Below are 13,434 nucleotides of genomic sequence, written 5' to 3' on the forward strand. Positions count from 1 at the left end.
TAAATAAATAAAAATAAAATAAAAAAGAAATGCAAAAAAAAAAAATCTCTGAACACTTACTTGGCCCCATTGTCAACCTTGCTGAATGCTGTTAGAGCAATATTACTGGGAGTCTGCCTTTTAAAGACCAGGACTTCTACTCCTCCCTGAATCTCCAGCCAGCAGATGGCCTATTGCTCCATTTCAGTGGTATCCAATAGAAAGAACATGATTGATGTTGCCTAAGACTATTTTTAATCTCCTTAGAGCCTTGAATGTGCTCCCTGAGTTAAAAATGTATTTCATCTAGACTAGGACATCCAAAGAAAGGATTCAGGAGAGCCTAATTAGGGACACACAGATTAAGTACATGCTACAGTTCCTTATGGTAACTATCTGACATGGAAATAGAAATGAAAAAGAAAAAAAAAAAAGAAATATACAAAAAAAAAAATCAATGTAACAATGAAGATTTAAACAAAAAGATCCTGTGAAAGAAAAGAAAGCCCATGCAGACACTGTAACCTTAGGAGGGATGTTCATTGAGGGAAGACAGCATTGCAAAAATGTTAGGCATGCAGTCCATATGACATTTTCAATTTCACGTAGTCTCAGCATCTACGAGTATCCCAAGAAAAAGTAGGCTTGATTTAGAATTCATAAAAGCTTGACAGGGTCTTGACAGAGTGGGGTTTCTTTTTGTTGTTGTTGTTTTTGTTTGTTTGTCTTATTTGTTTTTTAACTTGGCAAAGCACAGGAAAACTTCCCTGCAAGGAAAGAAAATAGAAAGTATTGGTGATCTTAGGAACATAGTTTGGTGATGTATTACAACAAAAGTGCATTACAGGGCATTCTTGCTTTTTCCATTAATTGTTCTCTGTTTTTTTTTTTTTTTTTTTGGCAGGGAAGAGCTTTAATCAAAACTTCTATTTTGAAACTGATCAGAAGCCTAGAGAAGATGGAGATCCCTTGCTACCTCTGTCATATAATTAACCTGGATTTTGAACTCTGTCAGAAGAAGAATTTTCTACTTAAAAAATAAGTTTGGGGACTAAATTTTTTTTTCCAGCTTAAAATTTCAGAATGTAATAAGAAATGTGGCAATTTTTATACCTGCAAAGACCAAAAGTTGTATTTAAAGAAACTGAAAACTGTATGAGTTCTGGGAAGTATTCTACAAGGAAAAAAATGGCCCGAGAGCTGGGGCTGGATTTGGGGTCTGCTTCTGAATCTCTGAAGGTGTGTCTCAGAAACAGTGGTTCAGGTTTCCCTGGAGGAAAATAAGGCAAGACTCTTTCAGGAGAAGGCAGGCTTAGTAAGTGAATATTTGGTAGCATGTTTGTTATTGTTAGAATATTGTGGAATGAGAAGCCTTTGAATTAGTTTTATAAAGTTTGTAGTCAGTCACTCATTTAAATAAAAAATATTAAGTATTTTTGGCAATTAGACTGCTGAAGGAAAAACAACATTTTTGCTATAGTATAGAATTAGGCTTGTACTTTTTCTACCAGAGATTTGAATTTCCTCAGCATTGAATCAAGACCACATTATTGTTAAGTATGTCAGTATCCTATTTTTTTTTTTTTTTGGTTGTCAAGGGCAATACATATGTATAGTGTTTAATGGGTTCCTGTTAGACTGCAGATGAATTTAATCATATGGACAGGGAGGGAGTTGATCAAAGTCATGGCACTGAGAATATACTTTGCTGATCGGTGGGTGGACTAAGTTGAACTAATGGGCTCCTTGACTCTTCCTCTGCTATCTCATGTTGTCCTAGTCAAGTCCTGGATTTTTCTAGTTCCTGGTATATTAATTGGGAAAGCAGCACTAACTACCTCACATAGTATAGGTTAGCTTGCTTATATTGCTTCTTCTTATGTAATAGTTTGTGTCTAAATTCATTCCTGCTTACATGAAACATGACAGGACTTTTATTGCAATTAAAATTTTTAAAATTATATAGGTAGGAAACATCCACATATTATATAACTCTTAATTGAAAATGGAAGTTTTCCTCTTTCTCTCTAGTATATTTTCGAGTGGGTAGCTTTGGAGGGTGCAAGGAGAGGGCCAAATAATCTTCACTATTAATATCAAATTGCATATACAAATAGCTTATTATTGATATAGTTATTTTATGTTAGATGTCTTCATGTTTGCCAAAAACAATCTTGAACATTTTGATTTCTTTCTGATCAGATTTAACCAGGTTAGACTGACTATAAGATAAAATACTTAATTCATGTATTTTTTTTCTTAACTTGATGATTGCCAATGTCATTCATTATGGAGATATCCAAAACTAAATCTCTGAGTACATGGCATATTAAAACTATTGAAAGTCTAGAAGATATCCAGCTAGTTTGCAAAGTATGTATGGTGTGTGTTTCTATGAAGGTTCCGTATCTCGGTATTCTTTTTCATTTCCTACTCACTTAATGGATTTTCTACAAGTTCAGTGTAGACACAAGCCACTACTCAGACATTTTCTACTGAGCTCATTTGAAAGGAATTGATAATTAATTATCTTTAAAGCATTATAAATGTTAATGATATTTGCCACTACTAAATGCTTAATTTTATTTCTGAAACTTTCAAAGATTTCTGTTTTAACCTTTTTGTGTTTCAAACTTTTTTCCTAAACTTATATGTGTTAAATGAAAAGAAAATTTGTCTTTATCACACATTAACCCTAGAATGCAACAGTTTGAATGTCTGCTTGCTGGCAGAGTTCTAGATGGGCATAAAAGGAGTCTGGGGCAAGTCACCACATGGAACATAGGAGAAGCACAAATTAAAAGAGCTAAAGAAGATTGTTGTTTTCTAGAGGCTAAGCAGTAAAGTGGGAATTTGAGAATCCTGACATGTCTCTGGCTCTCCCTTTTATATGACCTTTTTATGTAAGCACAAATCATTCAGCCCTACATGAATGTCTGCTCTACACCTATTAAATGGAAGAATAAGGGAACTCCCACATCTCAGGGATAATGACTTTTGCCCTACTCTTGCTACAGCTGAACCACACTGGGAAAGATCAGAGAATGCAGCTTCCAAGGTGACGATCCATAGGGCTAAAGGAGCTATTGCTCTAACGGGGCAGAGGACATTGAAAGAGCTTCTTTTTAAAAGAGCTTTCCCTGAGGCAATTTAATGGAATGTTCATTTAAAAGTATAAGGACTTGGGCGCCTGGGTGGCTCAGGTGGTTAAGTGACTGCCTTCATGATCCTGGAGTCCCCGAATCGAGTCCCACATGGGGCTCCCTGCTCGGCAGGGAGTCTGCTTCCCCCTCTGTCCCTCCCCCTTCTCATGCTCTCTCTCTCATAAGTAAATAAATAAAATATTTAAAAAATCTTAAAGAGTATAAGGAATTAACTCTCCTTTGAGTTGTATGGTTTTTGGAACATACTCATTAACCTAGTAATAGAGTATTTAATAAAAATATCACCTTACTTGAAAACAATAAAATGCAGTTAGCACTAAAAGTATATGGTAAATAATTCACACTTTTTGGATTCATAAAGTGCTTTGGAGTCTTGTACATATAGCCTTCATAACTAAGTATACATACACAATTACTGTTTTCATGGGTCTGGATGAAAGGGAATTTGTTTGATTAATAAGACTCAATTTCTACCATGGCAATGTTTAAGGATGTTTGTTCACATTTATGTGCCCTAAAGTCCCATTTAGTACTTAATAAAACAAGTATAGGATTTACCTGATTTTATTCCTACTTCTTTGTTTTTTCTTCTCCAGTATCTAGTTATTATTATGAGTTGGCAGCTCCCCCTTCCCCTCCTCTTGGTTACCGCAGAGTGATTATAATGTAGTTGAACAACCTGACTCTCTAGAAGCTTTCGTTTTTTTCCTCATTTGCTTAAGGTAGGGATGGAAAGAAAACCAATGGAGTTGGTTAAAGAAAGATTGCTGGGGGATGGTAGCTAGTACCAGCTGTACTGTAACTAGAGAAGGAATTGGTGACCTGTCTAAAAAGAACAGATAATTTAAATATGGTATTAGCAGTCCAAATCAACCCTGCATGGGAAAGGCAGAAGGAAAATCAGCTACCCCCGAAAGCATCAGCATCTGAAACCTCAATTTTCAGTCTCTTTCTTTCCTACATTTTTATCTTCGCTTTCTGGCAACAGGGCATGAGGAAGTTCTAAATCAATCTTGGAAAGAGGAAAGTGGTCTTAATTTGATTCCAAAGACTGAATTATAAAAACACAAACAGGGAGAAATGTGTCTAATAAAAATGCCTGTTAACTGATTAATTAGTGACCTAGTTTTAGTTACTAATTAGAAACAGTGAGTAATAACTCTATTTTTAATAAGCTTTGTTCAGGATAAGCCCTAGTCACTGTTAGCTCTTGGCCTTGTGATGCTGGTCAGCTTTCTAGGTCCTTCAGTATATGTCCCATCTGAGCTAGTTCTTATTGGACTCTGTTCCATAAACTATAAATTATCTTTTCACCAACATACACAATTTTGTGTCCCCCACTTTTAAAAAAAAAAATTATTTATTTATTTATTTATTTATTTTAGAGAGCATGTTTGGGGGGGGGGGGGGGGCAGAAGGGAAGAGAGAGAGAGAGAATCTCAAGCCGATTTCTCACCAAGTGGGAATCCCAATGCAGGGTTCAATCTTATGAGATCCTGACCTGAGCTGAAACTGAAAGATGAATGCTCAACTGACTGAGCCACCCCAGTGCCCTGTGTCTTTCCCCTCTGCCCCGCCCCCTCCCTTCTTATTTTGGTGCAAATAAATCTGTGCTAAGATAATAATACCTGTTAAGGAATCATGATTTTTAAAAAAGATTTTATTTATTTATTTGAGAGAAAGATAGCACGTGAGCAGGGAGGGGCAGAGGGAGAGGGGGAAGAATTTGACCCAGGCTCTGCACTGAGAGCAGAGCCCTATGTTGGGGATCAATCCCAGGACCCTGAGATCATGACCTGAGCAGAAAATCAGAGTTTGATGCTTAACCAACTGAGCCACCCAGATGCCCCAAGGAATCATGATTTTCTAAGTAACAACAAAATGGTATGTGGGCTTTCTGGATGTAGTTCATGTTTCCAAATGAATAATTCTTATTGTCAATATTGCACACACCATGGCAGATTTGGGGAAGAATATGCATATTTTTGGCAGGTGGGTGTTTGAATGAGTCTCAGAAAACCCTTTTCTGTACGACATGCTTTTATTCCATTATTCATTAATGCTTTTATAGTTTTTAAAATTTGTGTCACTGACTTTCCACTAAACTGAGTTCTTTAATGTTAGAGTCATATCTTGCTAATTTGTTATTCATGAAACCAAAGAATGGTTTGCCTACTGTAGACAGAGTTTGTCTACAGTAAATATTCACTCAATTGGCTTGAGATAGTGAGTTATATGTAGATACCTATTTTATGACTAGCAAGCAAATGATTAATTTGTATCTTGGGAACAAATTAGGTGGACCTGTGAGGGGTTTACAAACTGTTTGGAAAGAAATGGTTTATAGAGATTTTAAAGTAACCAGAAGTGTGTCAAGAGATCAGCTTCATGCATTTATGTCTATCTTGACATTCTCATTGAATTATTTCTCATTGAATTGAATGAATTCTCACTGAATTATGTTCTCATTGAATTACTCGCAGATCATAAAGTAGAGAGCATTTTATAAAAATTTATCCATGTATGGACTGTTACATCCAGGGGAGGTAACATATCTGGGCTTCTCAACCACAGACTCAAGGGGGTAGTGGGCATGAAGAGTAAGAATGAGGATTGTGGGTATTAAGGAGGGCACGTGTTGCATGGAGCACTGGGTGTGGTGCATAAACAATGGATCTTGGAACACCGAAAAAATATAAAATTTAAAAAAAGAGTAAGGAATGTGCTAGCATAGTAGATAGAAGCTTCTTGTGTGTGGCTGGTGAGGGAGTGAAGATTGGGGAGCTTGCAGAGACAGGTAGGTTTGTAGGAATAAAAATTTGACTTTGTATTGATAGAGTTGGGAGCATAATGCATATAGAAAACATTGTTTAATCTTAAAATACAGGTGTTTTTTAAAAAATGATCTGATTTCTTATTTATTTCTTTATTGCATAGAGCAGAATAAAATAAAGGCACTAGGGAGCAAGATGTGACTCAGTTCTTCCCTTTCTTCAAACCAACCAACCACAACAAAGCACTACCAGAGAGAGGGATAAGTTGGTTAAACCTGTCAGTTTTATTTATGTTCTTGTAATCATATCTTTTGAAAGTGATGCTGTGCCTTTAAAAGTGATCATGCTTATCCTGCACATAGCAGCAACTGATTTTGTTATTTGCTCTCAGGTTCCCCATGTTCACCATAGGGGAAAATTCATAACTAAATCTTAGCAAAGTGGCTAGTGTCTCTGTGCTCCAAAGGAAAACCCCTGAAGTGGGAAATGCCAGATTCCTCCAGGTCATATTTCCCATATATGATATAAGTTCTTGGAAGCATCTATTTGGCTCCATGCTCCTAAAGGGGTGGGTATTCGTTTTGCTCAGTGTCAGATCATTTGTAAATACTTAGAGTCATATTGCTGCTTATATGATACCATCACAAGTTAAATATTTTATTCCCTATAGTGAATGAGGGAAGCACATTTATGATTCAGATTTTATTTTATTTTATTTTTTAAGATTTTATTTATTTATTTGACAGACAGAGATCACAAGCAGGCAGAGAGAGAGGAGGAAGCAGGCTCCCCGCTGAGCAGAGAGCCCGATGTGGGGCTCCCTGGGACCACTGAGCCACCCCAGTGATTCATGATTCATGATCCATGATTCAGATTTTAAATTGCTATTGCTCTGAAGTCACAGAAAATAAAACAGATTTAAAATTTTTTGAAGTTTGAGGAAAAATTAAATTGTAATTATTTGAAAAAACAAACATGAGTTTAATCTCTAAATGATTCTTATGAATTAGTAGTTATGATGCCCCTTTCTCTACCCTTTTAAAAATTTTACCATGGGCGGGGCGCCTGGGTGGCTCAGTGGGTTAAAGCCTCTGCCTTCAGCTCAGGTCATAATCCCAGGGTCCTGGGATCGAGCCCCGCATCGGGCTCTCTGCTCAGCGGGGAGCCTGCTTCCTCCTCTCTCTCTCTGCCTGCCTGTCAGCCTACTTGTGATCGCTGTCTGTCAAATAAATAAATAAAATCTTAAAAAAAAAAATTTTTACCATGGGCACCATTTTTCCACTTAACATTTTATAGAGAAAACTTCTGTGAAATTTCTTTTCCTCAAAGAATCTGTGCTTTTGCTGTCTTAATACCTTACTTACTATAAACAAGAGAAGGCTGATGATATAAACTAAAGAAAAAAAAATGATTCTTTTCCTTTTTTTTATGCTATTTGGATTTGGAATGCCTCAGATAAAATAAGCATCTAGATCACATTCTACCGTTTAGTGATAATTTCATTTTAGATGAATAATCAATCAGTAATTCACGTTGCAGTCTCCATTGGGAAAATGGATTTAATGGCCTGTTTCCAGAGCCAGGTTAGACTCTTCAAAGTATCCACATAAAGAGAGTGTTGGGTTGGAACTGTACCTTTAAGATGCTCCTGTTTCTCTTAAAAATGTTAATGTAAAGATAACTTATTTCTAGAGAGATTTATTTTCCTTATGAAGTGTTCTCCATGACAGTAGTGTAATGATCTCTCTTCCTCAAAAAGAAAGCTCTAAAACACATGTTGAGGGTTGGAAATACCTTCTGTTCAATACTGTGAGCCAGGAAAATTTTCCATTGCTTCACTTTTTCTTATTTTACTTTCAGATTTGCCAGTGATGTTTCAAAATCAGCATTTAACTTGGAAGTGAAAAGCTGCAAGCTTAAATGGACTTTCCATTAATGAACAGGTTTAGACATTATTTTTTGAGGATCATCTTAAATTAATTTTGACTTAAAAATACATAGTTGATATTTTGGAAAGATCTATAAAATCAGATGATTCCTCTCAGTTTTATTAAAGCAAGGTGGAGAGAATAGAAATAGAAATCTGGTAATGTTAGGGGACATGTTATAAACACACTGGCTTTGCCGGAATTTCTTCAGGGCCCAGGTAGGAGCCACATTGATTGATAGTATTTAATCATTTCTTCTTGACGCAGGCCTGTGATACATTGTGCTGCCCTTATCTATACATTTACATCAGGACCTCACAGTGACCATCACTTGGGATGGCTCAGCAGTGTACCAAGCGAGAGCCAGATCCCTGCTGTCTGTTCCAGAACTTATCGGGAAAAGATGAGAGTTACATGACAACCTGCAGATATAAATATGTTACAGTTCAGTTACTCCAGAGTTTCCCTCTAATTGTGTTAAAAACATTTTGGCACTAATGCTATTTAATTTAGAACAGATGATTGGGTTAAATTATTACCTAAAATGTTTACTATTGAGGCCATCTTTTATCGCAGACTTATGTGAATTGAAACACAATATTTTTGGGGGAGAGGGGTAGAGGGAGAGGGGGGAGAGAGAGAGACCTTAAGCAGGTTCCACGCCCAGCATGGAGCCCGACATGAGACTCTTATCTCATAACCCTGAGATCATGACCTGAGCCGAAATTAACAGTTGGACTCTTAACCAACTGAGCCACTAAGGGCTCTTGAAACATAATGTTTTTAACCTCTCAACTTTTATATTGATTTAAGGGGCAATAATATTGCCATTCCCAGGTTATAAAACTATTCCTCAGAACCAGGAAAGGAAGTAAAATACCTTGAGAACTCCATTTGAAGTTTCTTTTTATTATCTAGGAGACTGGAAAATGCAGTAATTCTAGCCAACAGAAGTAGTCATGAGACCTGATTTTCCAGTATTAATCCATTTGCCAAAATTTAGACGATGTACAGAACTCACAAGCCACCCAGGTCTGAAAACCTAACTCCCATCTCAGCCACCAGTGAGGTGGGAGGTACTTTTGTGTTGAGGGGCACATGTAATGTCTCCATCCCCCCCTTGTCTTAATGTGACTTCTTGACCCTCTGCATGTTTTGAGTTGCTGATGGCTTCTAGCTCTGGCATCCTCTTCTTCCCTGGCCACAGTGATCTGTGTGTACTCATGGTTACTATGTGAGCTCAGTGTCTGCTCCACACTCATCACCGTCACAGAGAACTTGTGTCTGAGGCTGGCCTACACAGTGCCAAGTGGATGGGAGGGCATGTTGGGCTGAGTGGCTGGAAACAGAGACTGAAAGTACAATCTGTTGTTAAAGTAGCTAGTAGAGGTGCGGCAGATGAATAATACGACATCTTTCCCCCTAGCCCTGAAACTAGTCACTTTTAAGATGAACACTAAATAAAATTAGCAGGTCTACATGTCAGTGTTGTCATCAAATTTACCTTCTTAAAGGAATAGGGTTTTTTTTTTTTTTAAGTAAAGTTATTGTTGTTCTCTTTCATATGCCTCTCTTTGGTCTGCTACTAGTTTGGATGTCCTATGTGATTCTGGAATTATTGAAAAAGATGGCAACTCTCATTTAGCCATGGTTAAATTTTATTCCTTTCTAACAGATAGGTAGGTTTCCTCCTATTCATATATCTGGGTTTAGAGCATGCAAAATAGCTTCTATATTTGGCTAATCAAAACATAAATGTAACTTTGGGTGAATTTGTTTCATGAAAAGTTGCCTGATTATCTGAGGATTATCCAGGGTCTAATCTTACTCATTCACAGGGATGTTCTTTCAAGACTCTAAACGCCTTTTCTCCAGAGAGTTTTAGAATGGTGCAGAATAGAAAACAAACACTGGAATAATTAATAAACATTGGCTAAATAGGGAACAAAAAGAGAAGAAGAAAAAGTAGGCTATGATAAACACATACTTTAAAAAGTTCTGGCCATATTTGACCTAGGCTTCCCCAAAGGAGTTAGAATCATAGTTTATTGCTGGATTCTGATAACCAGGGGTTGGGGACTTGGGCAAGGAGAAGATGGCAGTGATCAGGGACATGATTTGCAGTCAACTATGCTGGTCAGAATCTGAGACACACGTGGTGGTGATGGTGGTGGGGAGGAGGTGGCAAAGGGTCCAGAAAGGTTAATAACTAAGGCACAGATAATGGTTTCAAACTTAGGATGGGCTGAGGTTAGCATCAAGATAGGCAAGCCAATGGCAATTATTTCTAAAGTCAAGTCAATGTTAACCAGAAGTTGCTGCAAAATGCAGAAGTCATCATTGGAGCTCTGAGGTCCAAATCAGGGTCCAGGATAGAAGAGCCCATAGCAGATGAAGGAAAAAGACGTCAATAAACAAAGGAACAGTGTAGCAAGGGTGCCCGCAATGAATGTGAAGGAATTTCCCGTTCCTGCTTCTGGATTTAAATGGCTCCTGAGAGGGGCACCTGAGAGTGTCTGACTTTGGCTCAGGTCATGATCCCCGGGTTCTGGGATCGAGCCACACATTGGGCTCTCTGCTCAGCAGGGAGCCTGTTTTTCCCTCTGCCTCTGTCTGCCGCTCTGCCTACTTGTGCTCTCTCTCTCTGTCAAGTAAATAAATAAAATCTTTAAAAAATTGGCTCCTGAGAGACAAGAATTTCTCCCTTGGTGCCGCCTGGGCTCTGCTACACAAGCAGGTTTTGGAAGAGCCTGACTGAGGCTGGGAGGTGAGGACAAGGATCATTAGTGTGAAAATGACAATGAAAATCAAGGGTGCCTGGTTTCCCAGGGGTAGCCCTGTGGTACTGGTCACTGAGTTACTTGGCTATTCCTAATTGTCAATTCTGAAATTTGCAGAAGGCCATTGATTTAGTCTAAGAGTTCTTTATTTTGTAAATTAGTCTAAATGAAAATCCTACCAAATGCATTAAAATGTGATGGAAAAGATCCCATATATGCACAAAATTCTGCCTTATAATTGTAATAACCTCTGGACATTTTACTGAAAAATGAACATAAATCAACATCTAATCAATGGTGTAAAAAGCAAACTGCCTAATACATCTTGTAGCTCTTTTTAAAAAGATTGATCCATTTATGTTAATAGGCATTATATTTGTTGGTATTTATTTGTTTTACAAACTTATTCCTGCCTTTATTCTTGAATGCCCGTTGTTGCTTGTTCCTATTGAATGCTGCTCTCAAAAAAGCCATGCAGTTGATTATTTTCATTTTGCATTCGTAATGAGACATCTCTATTCCCTACTAATTATGAATACCTTATTTTTTAAAAGATTTTTAAAAAATATTTTATTTATTTATTTGACAGAGACACAGTGAGAGAGGAAACACAAGCAGGGGGAGTGGAAGAAAGAGTAGCAGGTTTCCCGGGCAGCAGGGAGCCTGATGTGGGGCTTGATTCCAGGACCCTGGGATCATGACCTGAGCCAAAGGCAGACGACTAACAACTGAGTCACCCAGGTGGCCCTTTTAAAAAGATTTTATTTATTTTATTTGAGAGAGATGTAGAGAACACAAGTGAGAGGAAAGGACAGAGGGAGAGGCAGACTACCCACCGAGCAGGGAGCCCGATATGGGGCTCCATCCCAGGACCTTGGGATCCTGACCTGAGCCAAAGGCAGATGCTTAACCCACTGAGCCAGCTAGGCACCCCATGAATACCTTATTTTTAAAGTTACCATTTACTGAGTGTGTTTGGGGCCAAGTGCTTTATATACAGTATTTCATTATTTTTATATCTGCCTTCAGCAATGTTTCCAATCTGTTCATAATGTTAAATTAGTCTTTTTTTTTAAAGATTTTATTTATTTATTTGACAGACAGAGATCACAAGCAGGCAGAGAGGCAGGCAGAGAGAGAGGAGGAAGCAGTCTCCCCGCAAAGCAGAGAGCCCGATGTGGGGCTCCATTCCAGGACCCTGGGATCATGACCTGAGCCGAAGGCAGAGGCTTTAAATCACTGAGCCACCCAGGCACCCCAGTAAATTAGTCTTAATGCTATTCAAAATTGTGGGACTTCATAGTCATTTAGACCCAAAATTTAACATGACTGATTGAAGAATAAAAAACGAGATGCCAAGTTTTCTGAGTTGCCCTTTTTAGAGACATCACCCAATTAATGTTGTGACATTAATGTTGAACCCAAAGGAAGGGCTGAGAAAGTGTATTTTTCCTTCTTTAAGATAGTTTTTAAAAATACAGAGTAATAGGGGCACCTGGGTGGCTCAGTTAGTTGGGCGTCTGCCTTTGGCTCAAGCTAGGATGGAGCTTGCATTGGGCTCGCACTGAGCCCCTGCTTAGCGGGGAGACTGCTTCTCCCTCCCCTTGCTTTTGTGAGCATTCTCTCTCTGTCCCCACTGTCAGATAAATAAATAAAATCTTTAAAAAATTTGGAGTGTTATAAATCTTCATTTGAGGAAAATTTGGAAAAATATGGAAAAGTGTAAAGGAAACAAATCATCCATAGTTTCCCTCCAGAGACAGCTATTATTTTGATGTCTTTCCTGCTAGTCTTCTTTCCTCTTTTAACCTAATATTATGCAAAGAACATTTTCATTAAAAATTCTTTAATCACATATCAAAAACATTCTACCATGTAGATCAGAGGTAGCAAGCTGGCTGTGTGTGGGCCAACTGTTTGGACTTTGCAATATTAACAAATATTTTAATTAGTTGACAAAATATTTAATATCAGGAGATTTCCCACCACCTAGCCCACTTCATTTGTCTGGGTGACCTATTTGGCCACTTTGCTTTGAGAGTTCTGGGATGGCTCTACCAAAAGTTATGTTAGCCATTCACATATTGTGATTTATTTTAGGTTATTTCTGTTTTTAATAATTGCCAGAATGACTAATGGAAGGAATACCATTGTATTTTCTGAATTTCTGAATATTTCCTAAGAAAGATTTGTAGATTTATTTATTTAATTGAGGTTTCAAGTTTTTTTCTTATCATGTTTTCTTGGCAATCAAGTCATAGAACCTTCTTTCCATTTGGCCAGTCTGCTTATAGTATCTGCAAAGCAGGTTCTTGGACTGACTGCAAGGGTGTTCTCCAGACCGGGCCTCCTGCTGGCCTGGCATGGAGGGGCTGTCAGCCGTCAGCATGAGAACATGTCCAGGCTTGACTTTCCACTCACCTCTTTTGCTAAGACTTTGGCTTAAGTGAATTTGGCCAGGATATCTTTTAATTTATTATTTTAAAAATCAAAGGTGAGTTAGTACAAGTTAGTTTTATGATATTTGGTCACTTTTTACTCGAGTATAAGATTATTATTAAAAAGTAAATTTTTGGGGCGCCTGGGTGGCTCAGTGGGTTGAGCCGCTGCCTTCGGCTCAGGTCATGATCTCAGGGTCCTGGGATTGAGTCCCGCGTCGGGCTCTCTGCTCAGCAGGGAGCCTGCTTCTCTCTCTCTCTCTCTCTCTCTCTCTGCCTGCCTCTCCATCTACTTGTGATCTCTCTCTGTCAAATAAATAAATAAAATCTTTAAAAAAAAAAAAAAGTAAATTTTTACTAGCATTCTTTAA

At 38.0% G+C, this 13,434-nt stretch overlaps 1 protein-coding gene across 1 annotated transcript in view; it reads left to right on the forward strand.

Moving 5' to 3' along the window:
* LOC111152087 (interphotoreceptor matrix proteoglycan 2) overlaps positions 1-907 on the forward strand; it is an 80,237-nt gene extending 79,330 nt beyond the window's left edge. The window contains exon 19 of the mRNA XM_022510397.1: positions 884-907. Within this exon, the coding sequence (XP_022366105.1) occupies positions 884-896 (13 nt within the window). The 3' untranslated portion in view covers positions 897-907. The remainder of the gene's footprint in view (positions 1-883) is intronic.
* Positions 908-13,434: the final 12,527 nt, after the last annotated feature.

Source organism: Enhydra lutris, unplaced genomic scaffold (assembly GCF_002288905.1).
Source record: "Enhydra lutris kenyoni isolate GAN:26980312 unplaced genomic scaffold, ASM228890v2 scaffoldscaffold2, whole genome shotgun sequence".
NCBI lineage: Eukaryota > Metazoa > Chordata > Mammalia > Carnivora > Mustelidae > Enhydra > Enhydra lutris.